This window comes from Periplaneta americana, chromosome 12 (assembly GCF_040183065.1).
Source record: "Periplaneta americana isolate PAMFEO1 chromosome 12, P.americana_PAMFEO1_priV1, whole genome shotgun sequence".
NCBI lineage: Eukaryota > Metazoa > Arthropoda > Insecta > Blattodea > Blattidae > Periplaneta > Periplaneta americana.
This window is the reverse complement of record NC_091128.1, coordinates 35,835,892-35,862,275: the sequence shown is the minus strand read 5'-3', so window position 1 is coordinate 35,862,275 and position 26,384 is coordinate 35,835,892. Positions and strand designations below refer to the sequence as shown.

The following is a 26,384-nucleotide window of genomic DNA, read 5'->3' as shown; positions in this document are numbered from 1 at the left end:
AGTTCCCTTCGTACTCATACACCTTGCATATACGAATCAGTTTGATTAGCTTAGGCTTTTATTATGCTTTGCGTATAGTATCAAATACATCTCCACAAAAATAAATTCAACGGTTTTCACTTCAGAAAATATCGAATTACCTCAGCGCTAGGTTTCGTTGTAGTCAGCGATGTATGCATTGGAAGGGAGAAGGAAACCGGCCACCCTACCCCATTATCTCTTGGCTTAGTTGCTTTGTGAGTGATACCTTATTGGCCTTCGGACCCATGACTAAATGACAGCTGTACTGCAATAAGGCAACTCCTAAGCAACTAGAGGTACAAGGTTAAGTTACCATGTTGAATGTGAAAGCACGATTATTGAAATTGCAGACCACTGCATTAATATAGGAGTAGGCCTATTAGGACTAGTCCCATGATGTGAACTTGTCTTAGGTGATCAGGGAATGGAATCATAGACCTAACTGTTGGGCCCTCAGTTTGATCCACGTTCGAATCCATTGCTATGGTCGACCTGGTTGGCGAGTTGGTATAGCGCTGGCCTTCTATGCCCAAGGTTGCGGGTTCGATCCCGGGCCAGGTCGATGGCATTTAAGTGTGCTTAAATGCGACAGGCTCATGTCAGTAGATTTACTGGCATGTAAAAGAACTCCTGCGGGACAAAATTCCGGCACATCCGGCGACGCTGATATAACCTCTGCAGTTGCGAGCGTCGTTAAATAAAACATAACATTTCCATTGCTATGTTTGTCATCATTGATGGTAGGTACTCGAGCTCTGTGAATACATTGGGATTCAGGGGATGAATTCCTGTACACTGAAATCCTTTTGTTGCAATTGCAGTCCATGAAACTCTTACAACAGCGTCACCTACAAGACTTGCTATTTCATACTCTCTTATCCTTGCAGAGGGATTCTAACTCATCCAGAGCCCACAAACTTCATAATATGCACCTTTAAATGGCTTCATGAAAACAGGATCAAGAGGCTGAAGCTTGTGGGTCGCATGTGGTGGAGTGCTTAACATATGAATATTCTGGTTTTGAGCATAGGTTATCACCTCCAAGTCCTTATGGCTAACAAGGCCATCTGAAATTAACAAAAGGGGGTTTTGAACAGAAGGATTGGCATAGTGAGCAAAATGCTGCATCCATTTTAAGAATAATTGGGATGTCATCCATCCATTTGATTGAGCTTCACCTGTGCTCTCTTTGGGCGCACCAATGAGGAGTCTTTCATTCATCGTTGTCGAGGAAACATGAAGAAGTGTGGAATGTACTGACCTCCAGCATTCATCCAGAATAGTATAGTAACACTTCTTCCCCTTTCAGCCGCAGTCAGTTTACCCACTTGACAGTTCTGTTTCAGCGAAATAACTTTGGGATGTTTTTGTACATTAGTGACACTAGTTTCGTCACAGTTATACATTTTATAGGGTGTGAATTCATATTTTTCCATTAGATTTGTAAGACTCTCAAAGAATCGATTGACTTGTGGCTTGTTAAACCCAATTGATCTATTAAGGCTTGTCGATTCAGGAGTTCGGAGAGACAAATGCATGAAATCATATTAAAATTTCTTGCCAGCAGTCTTTTTGTCACGGTTGAATGGATAAGGAATTTTTAAGGCCTCAGCAAGTTGAAAAGCTAGATTCAAAAACTCTTTCCTTGTGAGTGGTAATAATCTATCATATAGATCTTTCACATGATCCAATAGAACACATTCGAACTCGGCACTGAACGTGGGTTTAAAACGGCCAAGTGCAGGAGTGAATGTAATTTCCTTACCTCTTTTTACGGCAGAATCACGATCAATCAACGTTCTTTTGGGGATATTGTACATTTCAGCAGCTTTGCAGATAGAAAGTTGGCCTGTTAACACTTTCTCTACAGCCTGTTTCATAGAACCTGGATGCCATTTTCCTTTGGAAGGTCTACTTATCACTGGAGGCATCATGAACGTCCCATAAAAATATTAAACGAACATAATTTACATGAAAGAATATGACCGGTACTGCAAGATCAAGAGGTGACCAGTACTGGCTGACACACAGCGAAACATATAATATTTTTTTCTATAGCATCATTATGTTTATGTAACGTGGATCATGCACAAAAGTAATTCATAAATCATGACTGAACCGAATGAAAGAAGATTTATAACGATACTTACCGAATTGCCTTGGTGTCAGTCAATTTACATTTAGTCGATTCGCGCCACAGCAAAAAGAAATTCTTTCAATCGACTTTGTTAACGAATGGATGTAGATTTAAGTTTGAATTATATACCAGTGATTATTGACCGTTAGAAGTAACGTACTCTACGTTGCACGTCCTGCTAATTGTTGTCGGTATTTAAAAACACACACTGACCGGTACTGTATGCCGACCGGCGCTGCAAGACTTCCCCCTAGTCAGATATCCTACGAAGAATTCTATAAGGTCCTTCAAGCGGTGGTACAAGGGATCCTTTAGTTGCCACACGAACGAAGACATGAGTACACGTACATAGTGTCTTGTGAAAAGCTCTCCTGTTACAGTGGTGAGCAGCGGGAATCGATCTGACAGTGCGCATTAACTGTCTGTGTTTTTCAGCGAAGGCTCGTTGCGACAGTTGAAGTTCTTCATCAGCAGTCTGTGCAGCCATGAGTTCATCTGCGGATATTAGCGTCGGCATGTCTATGGCACCTATACGTGACAGTCTGCTACAATGTTGTCTGCACCCTTAACGTGGATGATTTGCGTCGTAAATTGACTAATAAAATCCAAGTGACGAAGCTGCCTAGGCGAAGCTTCGTCTGCACTTTGATTAAAAGCGTGAATCAATGGTTGTGATCATTTACAATAATCAGTCTTCGTCCTTCAACCATACAAAGAAAATACTTAAAGCTTTTGCAAATTGCTAACAGTTCACGATCATATGTCCTGTATTTAATTTCCGCATTGGTATGCTTCTTAGAGAAAAAACCCAAAGGTTCCGAACAACCGAAATTGTACTGCTCGAGCACGCCACCAGAAGAAATATCAGAAGCATCTGTGCGAAGAGCTAGAGTAGCATTGTCCCATGGGTGAACTAAGAGAGTTGCTTTTGCTAATTGTTGTTTGCATAGTTCAAATGCTTCTTCAGCCTCTCTATCACACGTAATAAGACACTTGTCATTCTTTTTTGCACCGTGAAGATGAATGTGTAGCGGGGCTTGTATCTGCGCCGCATTGCGGAGGAAACGCCTATAAAAATTAATAATACCCAGAAACTTGCGCAAGTCGGCAATGGTCTTAGGCTTGGGGTAGTCTGCAATTGCCTTAATACGATCTTCAAGCGCCCTAACACCACGTTTATTGATTGTGTAGCCTAAGTAGTTAACTTAACCGACGCCGAAAGTACACTTGGATAAGTTAATAAAAAGTCCATATTCACGCAACCTCTCGAAAACAAGACGAAGATGTTCATGTTGTCCCTCGTCTTTCGATGCTATCAATAAGTCGTCGATGTAACACGTGCAGAAGTCAAGTCCACGAAGTACGCTATCCATTAGACGTTGCATAGTCTGCGCAGCATTACGTAATCCAAAGGTCATGACGTTGAATTCGAAAAGGCCGGAGGGCATTATTACTGCTGACTTGGCGCGATCGTCTGGAGCTATAGGTACTTGGTGATAGGCTTTGGTAAGGTCAAGAGTACTGAAAATGGTACAACTGTTTAGCCGCTGAGTTACGTCATGTATATGAGGAATTGGATACTTATCAGGGATAGTTGCAACATTTAAACGACGGTAGTCGTAAGTTGATATAGGCGTAAATCTACAAGCCTGTATGACATCAAATTATAAATATATATATATATATATATATATATATATATATATATATATATATATATATATATATATATAATTGTACTTACTGTTTACGTCTAACTTTATAGGTTCGTTCCAACAAGCGGTTCATGGATCAGTTCATGTACGGTTCCTGTACCATCTTATGCGCATGCGCTAGTTGAGCATCTGCTATGGGATTGAAACTGGACTGGACGCTGTTGGAACGCTTTCGCGGATCGTTATGTACTAAATCCAGAGATGCTCTAACTGTGATCATCTTTGCTAAGAACGGGATGCTTATTATTATCGTTTTGCAGTTAATTCTAATTGCAGAAAATAGAATTTCGATCATTTTCTATAAAAAGATGACAAAAAATATGGAAGGCAAGAATTTCGATAATTGACTTCAATAGTTCTTTTTTTAATTATTAATGTATGTACGTTATTTATTATATTTTTAATCAAAGCTGCACGTTGAAATTGTAATTAACTGTTTCAATAACCAAATAATTCCCATTGCCTTTCTTTTTGGCGAAAATTTAAATTAAATCTCTAGTTTTATTATTCGTCTGTGCTGTCACTTTTCATCTTTAACCTCATTGATGTGAACAGTCGATCATGTCTTTCTTCAGTATCCAGGAGACGTTGGTGAGCTTATGCGCATGCGCGTCTTGCGTACTCTTCCGTACATGCCTCAATCCGCGGACTATTTTTGACCGTTCCGAACCCGTGTCAAAAGCTTGTTGGAACGCCCGACTGCAGTACATGTTTCCGGTTCAGGACTGGTTCGGATTGTGTTGGAACGCTTTTTTTGTACTGCGCATGCTCACGATGGTTACGGACGGTTCCTGACTGTTGTTGGAACGAACCTTATAGCTATCTCCTTCCATTTATTCTCTTTTCCCTGCTGTCTTTGTACGATGTGTTCCGATAATCACAAAGGCACAGATTTCAAGCAAAAACGAAATCAAGCTGTAAGTGCAAGTGATGTACAGTACGCCTGCTAAAGATATCTGTTCTCTGCGGCTGTGGTTGGAAAACAACAATCCGCGATGTGTCACCCACTATGGCAATGTGATTGGGTGGGGACGTTAGGATAGCGTACATCGCGGACGCACCAGTTTGGGGATCTCTTCGCGATAGTGCGATATTGCGTTATCGCGAAAACGTAACGCATTTCGTATCGTGTCAGTTTGGGGGAGCCTTAACTCCCTCCACGTGTAAAACAGTTCAGGACGCTGCGGTAGTCCCCATTCTGTGTGGCAAGACCTTATAGCTACAGAACTTTTCTCCTAACCGAGTCATATGCCGTTTTGGAATCTATGAATAACTGATGTACTGTGCCTTCGTTCTCCCATTTTTTCTCCGATATATTCCACAAACAGAAAGTTGACCGATTCGAACATCTTCGTGAACTTGATTCCTATATATGTGAACCACTCAGAGCAGAAATGGTGTAAGTAAAAAATGGGTAATGAGGATTAAATTACAGCGCAAAGTAGCAATTAATATTCAATTTATTTAGACTATTAGTAGTCAGTGGGTAGCAAGAAGGACATATTAATTGCTACTTTGCGCTATATTTTTTAGAATTGTTACTTTAAATCTCATTAGCCAATTTTGACTTACACCACTTTTGCTCTGAACGGCTCATATGCAAACATAAGTAGACACTCAAGGCTGCCGTGACATTCCTTATTTTAATTCCCAAAATACAAATTTTTTCCCAGTGTTCAATGACATTACTTTTTCGACTCTGGGGCCAAGTAAATAAAATGTATCATCTTCAAAATTCATTACCAGGACAGTTATTAATTTTGAGTTAATTTTCCCACGGTGTACATTCGGTACCGTACCTACCATAAGATGATTATCACGTTCTGTTCAAATGAAGATTTTATTTTTTTTTTTTTTTTACCGGTACTTATACCTATCTCTGTTTGTTGAAGGTCTCCTCTGACACGACTTTACTTTATCCGTCCTACTGGAGTTGCGGGCGTAAAATCACAGACGTTCAGGAGGTATAGCCAGCGTCACCGATTTTAAAGTGTGAAAATATTAAATACGAAGCTATACAGGATGCAAGTTTCAACTACTCATAGCTTATCTGAAGAAGAGAAGATCAGTGATGTTTGTTTATATTTTCTTTCGCAGCAGAGCGGTCCCGCGAGTAGCTCAGTCTACTCTTAACGTCGCATCGTTCATTGTCTCAGGTTCATCATGCACTGTGGCGTAGAAGACGGTTGCTGAAGAGGGGTAAACTCTTCCATGTGAATTTACGTCCCCCTCCCCACCTGAGAATTAATAGTCAGCTATATCGTAGTTTTCTGTCCACACTAATTGAGAGATGATGCAGACTGAGGAAACATATTCCGTTAAGATGGACGTGCTTCTATTGTCGTATCATCGGATCTATGCCCCTTCAGCGCTGTCGTCGTTCTTGGAAAAGCTAACGCCTCTACTCACCCCATTCCACCCGTTTCTCTCCCACTCCGTCAAACAGCAGGCCACGAACCTTGCCGAATAGGGATGTTGCCAAACTTCCGTCAAACAGTGTTATGTCTCTTGAATATTGCTTATAATACTGTAAGGTTAATTATTACTTATTCATAATTTAATTTAAGTAGGTCTAATGACGCTGATTGACTTATGCAAAATGCTATTACTTGCGTAATAATATTTCTTTCACCACTCCGTGCTACAGTATTCATGTTGAGTTGACAACACTAGACTGCAAATAAACTGTCCCGCAAGAAGGCTCAAAATTGCTTAGTAGTGGGGGAGAGAAAGAGAGAGGGATAGAAAAGAGAGAAATAGGAATACAGGGAGAGAAATGAATAGCCGAGGCTGAAAAGGAATTAAGATTCAGTTCGCATATCTTACGGGGGCACAGAACCGATGGTTGGACTATACATTAACTTAACGACTTGCCCGACGTTCTGCCAGAAAACAAAGTTTCAGTCCATCAGTTCTCTGGACGATCGTCCATCTTCATTGAGTTCAGGCAAAACGCCCACACAGTATCGTGATGAATCTGGGGAGCTATATACTACAGGTACAGTTCAAAAAATCAGCTATAATGGTTAGAGTGCTAACCACATAATACCCCCACGTACTTTGTAAATTATGTTTTATTTAACGACGCTTCCAACTCCTGAGGTCATATCAGCATTGCCGGTGCGCCAGAATTTTGTCCTGCAGGAGTTCTTTTACTGTCAATAAATATACTAACATGAGTCTGTCTCATTTAAGCACACTTAAATGCCGTCAACCTGGGCCGGGATCGAACCCGCAACCTCGAACATATAAGATCAGCACTCCACCGACTGCGTCACCCAGCCCCCCTCTCCCCATACTGGTTGGGTGATAGTTCACTTATCTATGTGAATGTCAGGTTAGCTGTCTCGTCCATGATTATGATTGCTGATGAATTTGTTGTTACATCAGGTCTGAAATTCTGTAAAGGTGATTGGTGTTTCGTACGTTACAACAAAGCGATTTATCCAGGAAATGTGGAAATCTGTGGAATAGATGGAATTACGGTGAATGTTATGGTATATGCTTCCAGTGGCGTAGGATGAACTTTTGAGCAGGGGAAGCTAACTCAAATTGTCTTTCATGCAATATGAGAAAACGTATTACAAAAATACAGTCTTAAAATAAGTAGTAGTCAATTTCAAGTCAGCAGTCGAAGATTGGTTGGAACATCGTAAGTAACACCAATAAGGCATGACCTCAAATGATACGTAATAAAATATGATTTCACGGTTTACACATATCTCTTAACAAATAGACACGTATACGTATAACATTAGTTCACTCCTTGTCATACTTAGAGAAATCACAGTATTAGTATCATTACGTAAGTATGCGTCTGTCTTTTGGTTGTGTCCTTCATTGACAGCAAGGGAGTCGGTCATTTGTTTTTTAAATCACACTTTTGTTCGTAAGTCACTCTTGATAATACAATTGTCCTAAAAAATTCAAGTAAATTAGTGTCAGGAACTGTTATTTCGCTCATTATTTATTATATCAGCCACAGTGCACACTAACACTTCAACTGAAAACAACTGACGAAAAGGGATAACTCGGAAACTACTTATTTTAAATGTTAAAGCTAGCTTCTTTGCGAGCCTTGCGACTAGGGTAGCTTAGTTAGAAAGGGATGGAAAATCTGCGGGGTGATTACACAAAAGAAACCGGTCTGCTTGGAAGCTGGTGTGTGCAGGCTTCTTGTTTACTGCTGCATCACAAATCATCCTGAGCTGCCGCATCGCAATATTTAACGCGTAAATATAAATTCTATTAAAATTAATAAATAATTTTCTCCATAAACTGCAGGTTTATTATGAAATTATTATTAACTGGGGAAGCTAAGCTTTTTAGCTTACATTGACGCTACGCCACTGTATGCTTCACTGTAAGTGGCCTAACTCTCCAGATTGTAATATAATATATCCTATTAAGCACGTGATTAGATCCACTAACTGTGGCTTCAAAGTCTCGTAACTGTACCAAATACAAGTTTTCTGAATTCTTCTATGTAAAGTGAAGGAGCAACATAATTGTAAATGCTCTAATATTTCAAGTAGATTTTTAGTTGCTTGAATTAGTAAAATGCAGTTTATAACAGAAATTGTATGCTGTAACTCATATTTGATAGTTCTAATTAGTGTTTCATATTTTTATGCACAAACTGCCCCATACATGACATAAAAAAAATATCATTTTTTTAAGAACTACATTAAAAAAATTGTGCCTAACTGGGAACTAAATGTGCAACATTAAGTCAACATCTATGACAATAAAACGGTTAACTATATCCATTTAACAGAAATGTTCTACTGAAGCTAATCTTGTAGGCCTACAATATAAAACCCGCTTATTTCGAGTCTCAAAACTGACGGAAATAAAGATTCTGAATCACAGCACTCGTGGAGATAGTAACGCACATTTCCATGCGCACCAGTCTCTTTAAATGTCTTTTAAACATTGATTCGAATGTCCTAACAACATAAATGAGACATTTTCAAAGTTTAAAATGAAGAGTTTTCGCAGAAAAAAATATTTCTTTCGTTACTTTATTTGCGTTATACTGCTTATATCGTTAGTAAAATTACGAAAACAATTACATCTGTAGGTATATCTAGCAAAGAGTTAATATTAGTTTAAAGAAATAATGTGTTCTATTACGTTCTCGTGGAATTAAATAATAATGCATGCTTAAATTTGTTAATATTCTGGGGTGAGAGACATGGCAACATGTTCAGTAGGATCCATGCAGCTGACGTATTCTGCAGAAATGTACAGCTCAGCTGAGTTCAAGCCCCCTGTCCAAATGTCTCTTGCTGAGCGGATGGCAGTTCAGTACAGGTATTCGATAAACAACATACAATACCATTCACAGTTCAGGAATATCATATGTTATTAATTTATGGAAAAAGTCGTCCTAATTCAAGTGTGGCAAGAAGGATGTATTGTCAACGTTTTCCGCAAAGAAGTTTACCTAATCAGCGAACTTTTGTAGCAGTTTCTCAACGATTATTAAAAACTGGGAGTTTCTTACCCCGTTTCGAAAATCACACAACAGTAAATTTGTTTAAAACTGAACTGCTTTACTGAAGTGGGAGAGATTAAAATTTTGTATTAGAAAAAAAGTTCGTGTGATTTTGTGCAGTAAACCATTATTGTTTCTTTTTTAGACACACAATTAAAAAATGAAGCAATATTGTTAAATAAAATAGAAATTTACCATCATGTTTTATTAATGAGTTTGAAAGTTTGCATTTGCTGCTCGTTTTATGCAAACAACAGTTGTCCTGGTCCACCCCTACATTAGAACAGAGCATCTGTTTTGTACTGTTATGTCTGTACCCGCTTGAGCTGTACTTTGTACTTCTAAACCCCCTGCTCCTCATCCAGCAACGTCTAATATTTTAAACTTTAATAATTAGTTAAATATTGCAATTGGAAAAAAACTGTAAGGTCATTTTGTCTTCCTTATGACATGAATAATCATCAGTTAAAATAATGGCACTTATACCCACTATATCCTGTATATGAGGCTAAAAAATAAAAACTGAAAATTTGACCAAAATGCTTGTACCATTTTCGACATATATGTATAACTTAGATTTATAGGGATTTTCTTTGATGAATAAGACCACATCAATGGTATATTCTCTGGCATTGGATCACAGTTCTGTTTTGTATTCCCTTGACTTTCAGCTCCGTTCCAAAAATTGTTGATTGCGTTATGTTTTTGTGTGTACTTCGTTACACAGGTCACATACGTCTTATTGAGTCTCAATTCTGTCCTCACAACGAACCACCATCAAGAATTCCATTGCTTCACTTTCTATCAAAAAAACTCTGATAAATGACGCTCATTTATCAGTGGGACGGATGCTCAATCCTGGTAGAGACGGATTTAGACATGGAGGCAATGGTTTTCACTGTTGCTTACGAGATTATACAAGCTGGCGCATAGTGCTTGAAATATGGGTCTGAAGTGGTTCCCACGTAATGCCAATTTCGCTGCTCGGAGCGCTGTTCGATTCTAGAGATTCATAGCAGAACACTTAAATGACATTGACATTTAGGACATTTAAAGGACTCACCGTTGCTTATTAAATGCTTCGTACAATATTTTATGGTTAATAGACGTAATTTCAAAATTTCTACGCCTCAATTTTATTAAAATAAATGGCTGTCATTCTTGATATTAAAAGATATTACATATTATAAACTAAGGCACTACCTTCTTGTTGTTCAATTCATACACCATACCTTTTCGGAAATAATGAAAGTAACTTAATACATTTTTTATAAACACTGTAGTCTATTCTTTCACATATTTATTATTATTATTATTATTATTATTATTATTATTATTATTACTATTATTATTATTAAGTTCCAGTGAATTAAGGTACTGTATTATTTTCCATTTCCCTCAATTCATAATTTAATCATTTGTAAGTGGGCCTAACTTTTCCCTTTCCTTTTTTAAAATATATTGACGTTGAAGTGTTATGATTTTTATTAATGCAAACTGCAGTCACAATACATGATTAGTACAAATGTGCAATTTTTCTTGCACACCTTGCAGTTGTGAAATAAATATCTAACAGGTCTGCTGATTAATCTGTAGTGGATAGTAATAGCAAATGATGTGATATTTTAGTTCGTAAATAGTTTTTAAATTAGGAGTTAGAATTAAATTAAATTAAATTAGGAAGTTAGTAATATATGTGATTAGAATTGGTTTCCGCATTTGATGATTTCCTAAAACTTAAACAAATATCTCAGGATTCTCAGAGACGATTTTTTTTTAGAAATTTGCCGCCTTTAGGCACATGCGCATATGCTCTCCCCGATCGCCGTTTTTCTTTTAGTAAAGTCTGCATCTCGTTTCCCTGAGTTGTTTTCTGTCGTTACTCATGATATGTAAATTTAATGAAAACAAAGAAAAATCTTGGGTACACCATACGGCGATAGTTGTACCTTATCACAACGAATCATTGTAGTACCGGTAATTATTATTATTTATTACTCGTAATGTGGTAATAATATTTGATTTGGCTTGGAGGATGAGAGGGAGTACATTACACTAAACTCGGTACGTGCAACATTAAAATCGCATTGTTGCGTATGTTGTATCCTAAATAATGCAAATCGTATATGTGTCAATATTCAGCAGTAATAATTAACCATTGTCATAGAATATTTCGCCATTACAAATGATTTTTAATCATACTCTTTTCCTCGAAATTATTGAATAATGCTACTGACAGTCTTAAGGCAAGACAAACTAAGAACTATACTATTTTAATGACGATGATGATGATGATGATGATGATGATAATAATAATAATAATAATAATAATAATAATAATAATAATAATAATAATAATAATAATATCTGAAAGTAGAAGACACCGGTAGTTCACTTTCAGCAGTTAAAACAAATTAGAGGGAACGAAATCTGAAGGAAAAACACGGAACTGAAAACAGTCAACTTGCCAATGTAAATAAACCAGATAAAGAATGTACTTTGAAAGCAAATTTTTAATTGAACAAATCTAGACTTTCGGGAAACAAAATTGTAAATTCCATTAAATTACACTGAAAATCTGCATACTGATATTCAACAAGTCATCAATAAATCTCAAATAAGATTGTAATCTGCTTGGCATATTTATAATCTTCGTATTCGATCAGTAATGCAAGATTAATCAAAGAATTTTCACGATACACAATGCTTAGTAATGGCACTATTCGTCATTTAATAGAACTGCGAGGCGAACCTAGCGGCAGAAATTGTCATGACAGAGACTCACTCTTGATCATGCCATGCGCCAGCTCGTATATTCTCGTAAGCAACGGTTTTCACATATAGTCTCTTTGGTACAATTTCATTTAATATCTGAACATAACTGTTTTTGCATTACCGTGTAATATGACACCACTGGCCAATGAAACTCAGTGTTACATGCCGCAATAGCCATCAGGTTACACAATATATCCAGGTTTAGCATATTCTGTCGTGATGGCCTCATATCAAAAAAGAATGTCAACAGCATATTTCCAGTTGAGATGACTGTCTTCCCATCTTCATTTAGGATGGAAACCAAGGAAATTTACAATGTACGCTTTGCTCTCATATTTTAGGCTCATAGTGGTGGTGCTACAATTCACAGCTAGTCACAATGGAATTTTTTATTTATTTTATTGGGTTATTTTACGGCGTTGTATCAATATCTAGCGTCTGAATGAGATGAAGGTGATAATGCCGGTGAAATGAGTCCGGAGTCCAGCACCGAAAGTTACCCAGCATTTGCTCGTAGTGGGTTGAGGGATAACCCCGGAAAACCTCAACCAGGTAATTTGCCCCAACCGGGATTCGAACCTGGGTCACCTGGTTTCGCGGCCAGACGCGCTGACCGTTACTCCACAGGTGTGGACACAATGGAATAAAAGAACTCATTCGCTCGAGGTGATATTGCTGCAGATATGTCAATGTGGTGCTCGGCCCCTTCGTCTTGTGTTGGCTGCTGAGAAATGATGGGATTTACTATCCGCAAATGAGCCGAATAATGGAGTGCACTTGCCCGTGACAGATGATCACACTTGTGGCCAAATCGGCAATCATGATTCCCCAATCTTTTCTGATCAACACATCCAGCTGTAGAATTGTGTTGAGCACGATGGCACTACTGCTTGTCCCAGTCAGAGGTCGTTCCTGCAGCTTTCACGTCCATTCCTAAAGCGTCTGAACCATTGATTTTTTGGTGCCTATGAGGTGCCATGCCCACCAAATATTGTGGACATGCATGAAGATTATCGTGTCATGGAACATATTCATAGTCAAAAGTTTAACGACACTGCCGTTCTTCTGGTTGGGCGTCCATTGCAGTGTTGGCTCACTGCCTGCCATTCACCCTATCTTCCTGCATCGAATAAAAATCCTGGTCAGACTTGCTGCTGAGAACTTAGTAGGTTCAGACATACGCACATAGCACTGCGATGGTAGATGGCTTTTACATTTCACTCGACTTCGTACTTTATGTTAAGATGTCATGATCTACTCTATATGAATACACTAACCTTTTCTCCATAGTTTTTAATGCTATTAAAACAAACTTTAATGATATTTTAAGGAATATTTAGTGGCAAGAATTTAATATTTACGTTTTCACTCTTAAAATGTAAGATAGATTGAAATGTTTAAGGGGACACTCAACTTAAAAATTGCAGAAAAAGTGTCACAGAAATGTAAAATTAAATTTCTACACTAATTTAAGTGACAGAACTAAATCAATACGCAGAATTCTTCCCCTATTCATTGAGAAGTCACAGTCAAATGCACAAAGCCAAAAAATAAAAAATGATAATTAAAAGTGATATTTAAATTAATGATTGATTAAAAATTGAAATATTTTTTTTTTATTTTGAAAAGTATTGGATCTAATGAGTTGAGATTTTGCATGTTACTTTCCATGTGTATATTAAACTTTTCCTCCAAATTTGAAAAAGATTGGTCAAATAGGAAAAAAGTTCCAAAATATAGTTGAGTGTCCCCTTAGGAATTAATATCTGTTGTCTCTTAAGAAAATTAACATTCACGAAGTAAGACTCCTTGATTATTCGCTCTCAATAACGATAGGCCATAGATGACAGAGCACATAGAATGAGAGAGCACAACAAACGGCAAAAACACGAGTAGCTGTAAAGAAAAAAAAATTTAAAGTACGTGACATGAATTAAACCCAGAGTCAGTAGACTTGTACAGTCAGTAACGCTAATAATACAATACTATTAACAGGAAACAAAACTGTAAAATAACAAATAAAATTATACTTAATAATCACTCATTTCGATTATTATTGACTCTGGCCACTATGAGATTGTAAGTGACGGATCAAATTATTTTTCTGGAAAAACCCTTTACTGCATTCCGCACATTTGTAAGACTTTACACCATGAATAAGCGTATGTTTCCTCAACACATTGGAAGACGTGAATCCTTTAGAGCATATTTTGCATATATAAGGCTTTTGTTCGCTGTGTGAAGCGGCATGTATCTTCAAACCGTCCACTCTAACAAAACCAACTCCACATACCTTACACACATACGGTTTTTCTCCCGTATGGTTAAATTCATGTCTTAAAAGGGCAGTGCGATGACAAAACCTCCTACTGCACTTGCTGCACATAAGCGGCTTTTCTTCAGCATGTATTAACATGTGTCGCCTTAGGGCTTCTCTAATATTGAAACTTTTACCACATTTATTACAAGCGTACGACTCTTCGCTTGTATGCACCAATGAATGTGCTTTCAAGCGATCGAGACGAGTAAACCGCTTACCACACTCACTGCAATCATATGCCTTTTCCTCACTGTGGATAATTAAATGCCGTTTTAAATGCTCCATACTTTTGAATCTCCCCATGCATAATTCGCACATATGAGGCTTCTCTCCGGTATGTACGAGCGAGTGTCTCTTCAACTTACTGGGAGTGATGAATCCCTTTCCACATTCTCCACATTTATGAGGAAAATGCTTGCGAATCTTCGCTCGTTTTTCAGACAGTCTGTCAAGCTTGACTCTGGAGTTATCGGACGTCACATCTTGATGACTCATGCTGTCATCGGAGCTGCGAAGTGAATAAAATCTTCTGGGATAACCATGACAAGGCATTACAAAATATAAAAAAATCGATCAGAATAAATATTTACTTAGTAAGCTACGAATCAGACAATTTTGACACAATTCTGTAGATCAACTGATTCAGATTCAATACTTATGCCCGGTTTCTGAAATTACAATAAATTTCTATGTATAATTATTTACAATTTAATATCGAAAGTTTAAAGTGAGTTTCCCTTGAGGTGCAGTTAACAACGACATATACACAGTTAGCACTGCAACAACTGACTGATAAGTGCACATAGTTATGTGGTTCCCAGCCCGCTAGTAATTTATTCACACAATTCATCATGGTTTACTACTTCATAACTTGACTAAAAAACATCAAACTATTATTGAGAATAATAAATGTTCATTTATTCAATTATAGTTACAATAGTTTAGTGTTTTTTTCAAGCACCTGAGGTAAATATTCTACGTTTCTATGACATCAAATTAGGTTACTTCAATTCATAAAGATAATATGGATTTCTGGTTATTCTATCGTACCCTGTCGTCTGCTTTCAAAGTGTTATTTACGAACATAATAGCGCGAATAAATCGCATAAAATATGTCTCCTGATTGTTCTGCATAGTACTGCATAAACAGAAGAAAAGAAACAAAGAATGCATCATATTTCATGTATATTTTGTTGAATGAAGTACATAGTTTTGTTGATTAGTATCATTTCGTTGCATGCGTAATTTTATAACAAAGCCAGCATAGCCCACTGAAGGTACAGTATCGGTACTATTCTTTTCTTGTAGGTTCCTTTTGGAAAATAAGGAATTGATGAGACAGTGAGAAATAAAATATGAAACGAGATAAAAGGGAACCTAAAGAGCATAGATTTTAGTGTTCACGAAACTTTGATGTTGGCAGAGAGCATAATGGGAGATCCCATGTGTTGAACCAAGTTGTTGATGAATAATTTATAAAAGAAGAAAAAGAAAAACATTTGAGAATGTCTACTTAAAATAACCAGATATACTTAGTTCTTACACATGGCCATGATTTTAACGCTGTGAATTACGGATTTTTGACGAGCTACATACCTGAAGTATGATATTCTAGTAGTTTCATTACTTCTATTTTTGTACAATTAAATGATGACCATACAGACAGCATGTTCTCACTTTCTCGAATCTATAGTTTTAATTAATCTTCTATCACTCTATTTAAAACTGGACTAAAAGTGGCTTGCAGTAATATGGCTACATGTTATTTAGGTTCCCTCCACCCAGAGGACTGTACATTGTAACATGTAGGCTTATTGTATATGTAAATGTATGTATTAAGTAGTTTTAAAGTTTGTATTTTGTAGTCGTGTAGGTTTTTCTGTATAAGTAACTGTAATGCTGAACATGTTTAATTTCAGTGTATTATTACTGATAGTATCATTTTTGTGTCTTAGGCTTGCACTGCAGCCTAAGGGATATTGTGCTTATCACTCCTAATCTGTGAATGACTTTGTCACTGATTGGCCATGCTCTTCTACGTATACAGCTCGTTGCACTGTTAACTTAACCTGGACTATGGTAATGATGAATGATGACAGTGGCATTTTCAATTAATGATGGTGAAATGAGTCTGGGTCTAATGTCGAAATTTACCCAGAAATTCTCCTTCAATTAGTTCAGGGAAAATCTCGAAGAAACTCAACCAGACACCTTTGTCTCAACATGTATTTCAACCAGGGTCTGCTCGTTTCACATTCGGACATGATAACCTTTACTCCACAGCAGCGGATTATTACTGTTATAACTATTATTGGTACTATAAGTTGCTTAGGAAAATATTTGGGGCTAAGAAGAATGAAGTTACAGGAGAATGGAGGAAGTTACACAACACAGAACTACACGAATTGTATTCTTCACCTGACATAATTAGGAACATTAAATCCAGATGAGCAGGGCATGTAGCACGTATGGGTGAAACCAGAAATGCATATAGAGTTTTAGTTGGGAAGCTGGCGAGAAAAAGACTTTTAGGGAGGCCGAGACGTAGTTGGGAAGATATTAAAATGGATTTGAGGGAGGTGTGATATGATGGTAGAGACTGGATTAACCTTGCTCAGAATAAGGACCAATGGTGGGCTTATGTGAGGGCGGCAATGGACGTCCAGGTCCTTAAAAGCCATAAGTACGTAATAATAATAATAATAATAATAATAATAATAATAATAATAATAATAATAATAATAATAATAATAATAATCTCAACTCCTATATATTTAATACATTTGCAAGTGCATGCATTCAAATTTTTCTACTGTCATGGAAAACACTTTAACAAGTGCTTTACTTTTGCGAAGTTTAATTGTAATGAAGGAACAAACGTCTTTTAAATTGAACTTGTTTGCCTTTCGACAAACAGTGATCCACAACCCTGTTACATCTTTGTTTTTCGGAAATCCGTAGTATCTTATGTTGATTCATTTCGTTTTCTTCGAGTGGCTGTTGCAGCCATATATAACACAGCCCGGCAGTCTATTGATTTTTTTCTTTCTCATAGATTAAAAAAGATTCGCGCAATCTTAGCACACACCTGTCACTATAATCAAGTTTAAAGTGACTGTTGTGCTTGATTCCCAGCTCTGAGCTCCCAGTGTGACGTCAAAATACACAGACCCGACGCATTTGTGTCAATGATCAGCCATACCATTATTCTTCCACTATGGATTAATCTTCCTCAGGACGGGGACTGTTGGCAGGCTTATGTGAGATGGCAATGAATCTCCGAGTTCCTTAAAAGCCATAAGTAATTAATATCATCATCATTATTATTATTACTATTATTACTACTACTACTACTACTACTACTACTACTACTACTACTACTACTACTACTACTACTACTACTACTACTACTACTACTATTATTATTATTGTTATTATTATTATTATTATTATTATTATTATTATTATGTCCTATGAAAGGCATGAGACATTACAAACTCTTCTATATTAGAAATTCTATATCTTCGTCCCTGGTCTCCAGATGTATTAAACATGCTAACTTACATGTAGGCGATTTCGATCCATTCAATGTACAGAAGTATTAGAATATGGCAATGTCTTTACTAATATTATTTGCATAATCCTTATACACAAATTGGTAGTATGAATCAACTCCTTTCCCTAATATTTTATAGTTTTAATTCTTGTAAATTAATTATTGTAATCTATGTTCTTTATTCTGTTGTTAAGTCAAGTATTTAATTGTAGGTATCATAGTTGTTCATTTTAATGTATTAATTGTATCACTGTGCTGGACTTTTATTGGCCAATGGCTGTTGTCCAGCACATGAATATCAGTAAATAAATAAATAAATAAATAAAATTATTATTATTATTATCATTATTATTATTATTATTATTATTAATTCAGTCGCTAAATAGTCGGAAGACAATGGTATGAAAATTAACGTATCCAAAACTAATGTAATAACCTTTTTAGAAAAACTTCTTCACTGGAATTTAATTATTATCTAAATAATGTTCTAATTATTATTGCGTAAAAGATTTGGGAATATTCATTGACAGTAAATTGTATTTTCATAGTCACGTTGATTTCATTTGCAATCACGCAATCAGAATGTTAGGAAAAATACGGTTAATAACTTATACTTTTTCCATGCCCGATTCTCTTTTAATGCTCTACTATACATTGGTGTGATCGAAACTCGAATATGCATCTGTAGCTTGGAACTCGATTACAACTACAGACTCAGCTAAACTAGAAAATATTTATATCTTTATGTTCATTCAGTCCACACCTGTGGAGTAACGGTCAGCGCGTCTGGCCGCGAAACCAGGTGGCCCGGGTTCGAATCCTGGTCGGGGCAAGTTACCTGGTTGAGGTTTTTTCCGGGGTTTTCCCTCAACCCCAATACGAGCGAATGCTGGGTAACTCTCGGTGCTTGACCCCGGACTCATTTCACTGGCATTATCACCTTCATTTCATTCAGACGCTAAATAACCTAGATGTTGATACAGCGTCGTAAAATAACCGCCCATTAATTCCGGGTACAGTTACGAGAGAAAATGTGAATATTTTAATTGCCAAAATCTATATGCTAGACGCCATGAGCTAGATTATCTGTTCTTTTGTAAAGTCCTCAAAGATGATATATCCTGTGACTCTTTCTTAAACAATATTAAGTTACGTATTCCAACAAAAGATATGAGAGCCCACAAACTTTTCTATATTAGAAATTCGAAATTTCTTTCACCAGTCTTCAGATGCATTAAAAATGCCAACATGCATGGCTGCGAATTCGATCCCTTCAATGTATAGACTTAGTTTGCTCTTGGCAACGATTTATCATTTATATATTCTTTTAGGCATTGTACTCAATTATCATTGTCTCATAGTATTCTTAGTTATGTATTTTAAAGTCATCCATTATTTATCCATTCATCGTCATTATTGTAATTAATTGTAATTGTATTTATGTGTAATAATTATTTTTGTATTATGTTTTTGTTATATTCTTTGTGCTGAACTGTAATTGGCCACTGGCTGTTGTACAGCACATTAAATATAAATAAATAAAATTATTATTATTATTATTATTATTATTATTATTATTATTATTATTACATTTTATTTGTAATTGTTAAAGAGTGCTGGTTTTCCTTTTATTTAATATGTACAATAATTATGTATATTCTAAAAAATATGCTTTTGAACATTACTTTCTTATGTTAGTAAACAAAATTCTACTCCTCGTGTCCATACTGCTTAGAAAAGAAGGGAATAAGCTATATCTTATAAAAGATATTTTGAAGACAAAGAATAAACCAATATAATTCGATTTATAACCTAGTTAAAACCTAATAGCAATATAATATTAAAACAGTATTTCTACACTGGCATCAAAAATTCTGCAAAACTCTTGGGTAGACCCTATTGTTGACAGTATTTTGAACTTGAAGGACTGGAAAGAACATATATCAGTATATTGTAAAAGAAAAGCTAAATAAAGAATACTGTGATGTGTCATGTCTTATTCAAATTACAAGCTTACAGTTAAAGAAAAGGCTGTTTACTACAGTTACGGCCTATGTCCATTCTGTTTCATATTACGGTACTTCTAATAGTTCTGCAAATTGTAGAGACAACAATTTATAAAAGATTATTAAATGATACTCGTTTATTTTATAGCAGTCTTGTAGGTCACATTTCAAAAACTAAGGAATATTAACACTTTCTTCAGTATACTTGCTGGAACTCTTGCCGCATGTACACAATAATTTTTCTCAGTTATTAGATCATTCTTCAGCTTTCCTTCTAGGAATAGCTCAAGTGTTCCAAATTTAGAGTTAGCTTTACATCAACTCTAGTACAGATCCAGAAACAAAATTTGGGCCACCTAAATTTTCCAAGTTCCAGTTACAACATGGTCAGATGAGCCTGGGCATGCACAGAATGTTATAACTGGAACTTGGAAATTTCAGGTAGCCCAAATTTTATTTCTGGGTGTGTACGTAAGTTATGTATTTTAAATTAAGTTACTTGCACATAACTAAATTTTTATTAACCACCATGTTTCTTCCAGTTTACCTGATCTGATTTTTTACAAGTAACAGCATTTTTTAAAATATTATTGTATCATGTTGCACATTAAGGTTAATGTTCACGCTACTGTGAGAGAGAAAGGGAGTGACAACCCTGGCAAATAATTATTTGTGATCCTGCCCTGGAATAGGTCCATTAACGTCGGAAAAATCAATTTTCTGTCATGACGGACTGAGTTATGAAATTCTGGGTATTTAAAAGTTAATGAGGTCTCTATGTGAAGAAATGAATGATTTATAAGCAATTAAAGTTTAATGTTTAGAGATGGTCAATTGTGGGAAACTGACTTCTGATTCATGCAAGGTTACATTATGTTTCTAGTTATGCTACCATTTGAGCAACTTAACTGATATGTACCTAGTTCAATAATTCTTCTAACAGAGCCTTTAAAAACTCAAAATCGATATTTTCAACCGTATCACTTCTTTTCACTCTCGTGTAAAATTAAGACTTGTGGCTTAACGGGTGGCAGCTAGTTTCCTGGGCACAGTGACTGGCCATTACAAAAAGTGTTTTCCATCTGAAGATAAATGTAGCATTATATCACAGGTACATAATGGTGGTATTTGTATTAAAAATATAAGTCCTATATCTTACTATTTGATAAAGTAAGATTTTCCACTTCGAAACAGAAGAAAAATGATCATGAAATGTACTACTTTTGAAAATGTTAAACTAGTTTCTGAAGTCTAGTAAGTAAGAAAATATCTACTAATATCTGAAAAGTTACATTAAAATGTTCATGCTAAAAGTTATTAGTGCAACTGCAGTACTTACATGCTTTGCATTCCGACTTCATGTTCGTCAATTGATACTTCTTCTTTTATATTGAAACTATTTATTTCAAAATTCCAAGCATCTTCAATATCTGCAAACGAACTGTATTCCACTTCATCTTCTTTCTAAAGCCACAAAATAAAAACAAAATTGTAATAACAAATGTAGAAACGTAAATAAAAGTACGAGCTTCGGCATTAGGAGTTAGTAGCTGTAGCAGTAGTAGTTGTAGTGGTGATGGTGGTAATAGTAGTATTAGCAGTCGCAGCAGCAGAAGCAGTAGCACCAGAAGTACTAACAGTAGTGGTAATAGTAATAGTAGTAGTAGTAGTAGTAGTAGTAGTAGTAGTAGCAATAGTAGTAGTAGTAATAGTAGTAGTAGGTCTACCAGTAGCACCAATAGTACTAACAGTATTGGTAGTAGCAGTGGTAGTAGTAGTAGCAGTAGTAGCAGCAGCAGCAGTAGTAGTAGTAGTAGTAGTAGTAGTAGTAGTAGTAGTAGTAGTAGTAGTAGTAGTAGTAGCAATAGTAGTAGTAGTAATAGTAGTAGTAGGTCTACCAGTAGCACCAATAGTACTAACAGTATTGGTAGTAGCAGTGGTAGTAGTAGTAGCAGTAGTAGCACCATTAGTACTAACAGTATTAGTAGTAGTAGTAGTAGTAGTAGTAGTAGTAGTAGTAGTAGTAGTAGTAGTAAGTAGTAGTACCAGTTTTAATGTTAGTAGTAATAGTAGTAGCTTTTTGTTGTTTTGTAATATGATATTTTATGACGCTTTATCAACATCTTAGGTTAATTAGCGTCTGAATGAGATGAAGATGATAATGCTGGTGAAATGAGTCAGGGGTCTAGCACCGAAAGTTACCCAGCATTTCCTCATATTGGGTTGAGGGAAAACCCCGGAAAAAACCTCAACAGGTAACTTGCCTCGACCGGGAATCGAACCCAGGCCACCTGGTTTCTCGGCCAGACGATCTAACCGTTACTCCACAGGTGTGGTCTAGTAGTAGCAGTAGTAGTAGTACTAATGGTGGTGGTCATGATAATAGTAGTATTAGCAGTAGCAGTAGTAGTAGTAGTAGTAGTAGTAGCAGCAGCAGCAGTAGTAGTAGTAGTAGTAGTAGTAGTAGTAGTAGTAGCAGTTTTAGTATTAGTAGTAATAGCAGCAGCAGCAGTAGTAGTAATAGTAGTAGTAGTAGTAGTAGTAGTAGTAGCACCAGTTTTAGTATTAGTAGTAATAGTAGTAGCAGTAGCAGCAGTAGTAATAGTAGCAGTAGTAGTGGCAATAGTAATAGTAGCAGTAGTTGTAGTACTGGGAAAGCAGCAGCAGCAACAGCAGTAGCAGTAGTGGTAGTAGTAGTAGTAGTAGGAATGGTGGCAACTGCAGTGCTAAGTATTTAATTGCCTTTTAAAATTCATCATTCTCTACCAGCAGTAGGAAATACTGGAGTGTGGCCAAGGGTCAAAACGAAGAAAGTACAGGTTGCGTTGAGAAAGAGGCAATACTCGCACCACACAAACTCCACAATAATGTTTTTTTTAGTTGGTTATTTAACGACACTGTATCAACTACTAGGTTATTTAGCGTCAATAAGATTGGTGATAGCGAGATGGTATTTGGCAAGATGGGGCTGGCGATTCACCATAGATTTACCTGGCATTCACCTTACAGTTGGGGAAAACGTCAGAAAGAACCTAACCAGGTAATCAGCCCAAGCGGGGATCGAATCAGCACCCGAGCGCAACTTCAGACCAGCAGGCAAGGGCCTTTAACTGACTGAGCCCCGCTGGTGACTGACAATAATGTTCGATGGAAGGTGAATGATTGGGACTGATGCCACATTGGACTCCATCAACAGCATTTTGTTAATAAGGTAAGATATTGCCTATATATTACTTCAATAAATCTTTCACTGTAGACTACATTTTCCTAGTCGAAATGAATGGCACACACAGTAGCAAGAGGAGAATTATTGTGGTATATGGATGGATCTAGAACTAAGTCTGTCCTTCCTTAGTTTGCATCCTAATGTAAACGTTAACCCCATGCCAGTGACCGCAACACATTATCCTCACAAAATAGTGCACAGTCTAAATCCAGGTGTAAATGGAAAACAAACTTATAGGTGTGCTGTACACAGGTCTAGTTTTTGGCGGATGGATATAATTTGTTTCGTTTATATTAGGACCCATTCTAACCGTGAATGGAGTACAGATTACGCACGGAAAGGGAATATTGTAAGAAGAGAAACATGGATGTTTCCACAATTTTCACAGTGTGGAGGAGTATAGGAATGTTGTTAAAGTTGAGACTTACTTACACAAATACACATACAAACCCATTACTTTTCAGGAGAGATCAGGAAGGTCACACAAAACTTTAAGTAATCATAAAGATGCAATTAAGTTTCTTCTGTGAGGTTTCGATAGCTTACTGAATTTGAGATGACCGAGTTGTTATTAAATGAGAGATGTTTGTTATACATTATAACATTCACCTTAAGATCGGGGAAAACATCAGAAAAAAAACACAAACACTAAACTAATTCCGGGCTTAGAATATGTTGTCATGTAAACAAATGCACGTGTATGGGTTAGATTCCATTGGCTGATACAACTTTTGTGCCACTCGGCATAGATTAAAATGTAGTTTTCTGCGTAATTCGCAAAATCAACCTATCACTTCAATACAATCATAACAATCATTTTCTAAAACAATTTGAAACAATCACTATTTAATTACCAAAATATGTTATAAAGTCATCATTAACATATTATAATTATGGCATGTAGTGTATACGCGGAAAATGCCATGGAAGAAAGGTTGAAGAGCGAAAATTTAAATTTCAGTTGTGCAGATGGCTGCTTGCATACAATATGTTAAGCATCGGAAAGACAAAGAGTTGAGAAGTGACGAAAAGCAAATTGTTCTCAATGTGTTCAGTAAATTCTGTGAGCACTCAGATTTCTACACTCTGCACTTCTTTCTTCAGTTTAGTGCACTGACGCAGATGTTCTCTATTCATTGACGATCCTTAGTATGTTGCACAGTGGACATTCTTCTGTGTTGTAAATTTCAATCTTGCAAAGATGTGATGAAAGGCAATCATGTCCTGTATTCAACCTGAAAATAGCTACAGCTTCCTTTCTGGGTTTTAGGCTGTATGTCTTCCAACATTAATTATTAAAGATATACTGAAATTGACGGCCAAGTTTTCTGTGGTATTTCTTCACTAAGCATTAATTCTGCAAGCAGTCAAGTGATAAATAAAGGGCATTTATCTACAATGGGTAAAATACGTAATCACATAAAACCCGTGACAGATATACAGTGTGACGAGTTTGTAAGAAGTGTAGTGTCACTTTCTTTTTTAAATGAACGAGCCATCTATAATAAATCATGTAATGACTTTTATAAATAGTGATCTAGACTTGCCGCACTTCAAGAAGACGAGTCTTCACAATATTCTGCGGGGGACTGGGTTTGAGTTTGTACAGAGAAACAGAAAGAACATTATTGTTGATCAAGAAGATACTGTATATTATTGTGGCTTAGAAATTATTTGAGTAAAATACAAGAATGTAGACGAGAGAGATGTAAGTTGTATTTTCTTGATGACACGTGGGTCAATGAAGGTCATGCTGTTCTAAAGTGTGGGTAGATTGTACCATAAAAACAAAAAAACAGGCGTTTTTGTCAGTGCTGACTACCAGGTTGAAGAATCCACTGGAAAAGGTAGGTGCCTCATTTTACTTCACGTAGGAAGTGAATATAGTTTTGTGGTGGGTGGGGAGTTCATTATAAGATCAAAGAAAACCATGGACTATCATGAAGAGATGACCAGCAACATCTTCAATAATTCACTTGCACCTAACAGTGTAATTATTATGGATATTGTGTTCTACCATAGTGTGAAGTTGGATTGCGTTCCCACTAAGCATGGGCTGAAAAAATACATGATTGAGTAGATGGATGCAAAAGGAATAGGATACAGTAAGGACATGGTGAAGGACGAACTAATAGAACAGATAAAGACAGCTAACGTTAAGAAGAAGCTCGACAAATATGTTGTGGATTCAATGGCAGAATAGGCAGATCACACAGTCATAGATGAATATATAATAGAATGCGAAACTTACTGAGTTTCCCGTAACACATACTAGAGGCGCTGTTGCAGAAATTGACCTTGCTGCCACCTGTTGGGGGGAGGGCGTTATTACATCTAGGAGAGCATTAAATAGCGAAAAGAGTAATTATTACTTCATGCATTTAGCAGCGCATCTGGTGATGAAAATGTTAAACTGTGCAGAAAGTATTCCCTCCCAGCCTCATCGATATTCAAAACTAACCCAATTTAAAATAAAACATTTAGTTTTATTCCTCACAGCATATTCTACTGAAAATTCTTACCGGAGCCAACAGGAAGATAAAAGAGACGATGTGTTTTACACTACCCGATTAAAATATAACCAGAGACAAAAAATAAAGCAAAGGGTTAGATAATTGGGATTGTATTCTTTGGGTATTTATTGTACAGCGCAATGGAAAAGTCTGCAAGAACTACTTAGATAGTTCAATTTATTATATTACTATTACTTTACAATACATTCAACAACACTATTTTTACAACGTCAATAAACATCACTGTTTAACATACACTGCTCATACACACACACACGTATCACTTTATGTTCACTTATTACCAAGTTTCTGTCTGCCATCTCGTCTCCTCGACTCTCGAGCAATATCTCTAATGGATGAATAGAGAACTCTGGGTAATGTATCCAACACGTAGTTCTAACGTTTACCACCTACGACATTGGGCACTGATCATCTTATTTCAGCCCCCCGCGGCCAGATGGTGCTCACCACAGTTTCACATCCTATTATATATTTATCCATGACACAGTGCTAAGACCCCCTTCTTATCACTTAAAGTCCATAGAGCAAAGTGAAAGGCTTAAAGTCGTTCATACGCCATGTAGAAAGAGTGGAGGAGGAATTCTGGAAATCAGA

The 26,384-nt window shown here is 36.5% G+C and overlaps 1 protein-coding gene across 9 annotated transcripts in view; it reads right to left on the bottom strand.

The window, feature by feature from the left end:
* The window catches only part of LOC138710256 (zinc finger protein 391-like), an 89,239-nt gene that overhangs the window by 42,507 nt on the left and 20,348 nt on the right, over window positions 1-26,384 (bottom strand). For 5 of the 9 annotated variants that reach the window (XM_069840967.1, XM_069840966.1, XM_069840969.1 and 2 more), the window contains 2 exons: window positions 21,370-21,494; window positions 11,869-14,976 (listed from right to left, as the gene is read on the bottom strand). In XM_069840967.1, the coding sequence (XP_069697068.1) occupies window positions 14,202-14,976; window positions 21,370-21,494 (900 nt within the window). In that variant the 3' untranslated portion in view covers window positions 11,869-14,201. Of the gene's footprint in view, window positions 1-11,868; window positions 14,977-21,369; window positions 21,495-26,384 lie in introns of those variants that run through there. The other 4 variants (XM_069840974.1, XM_069840971.1, XM_069840973.1 and 1 more) reach the window with 1 other exon arrangement.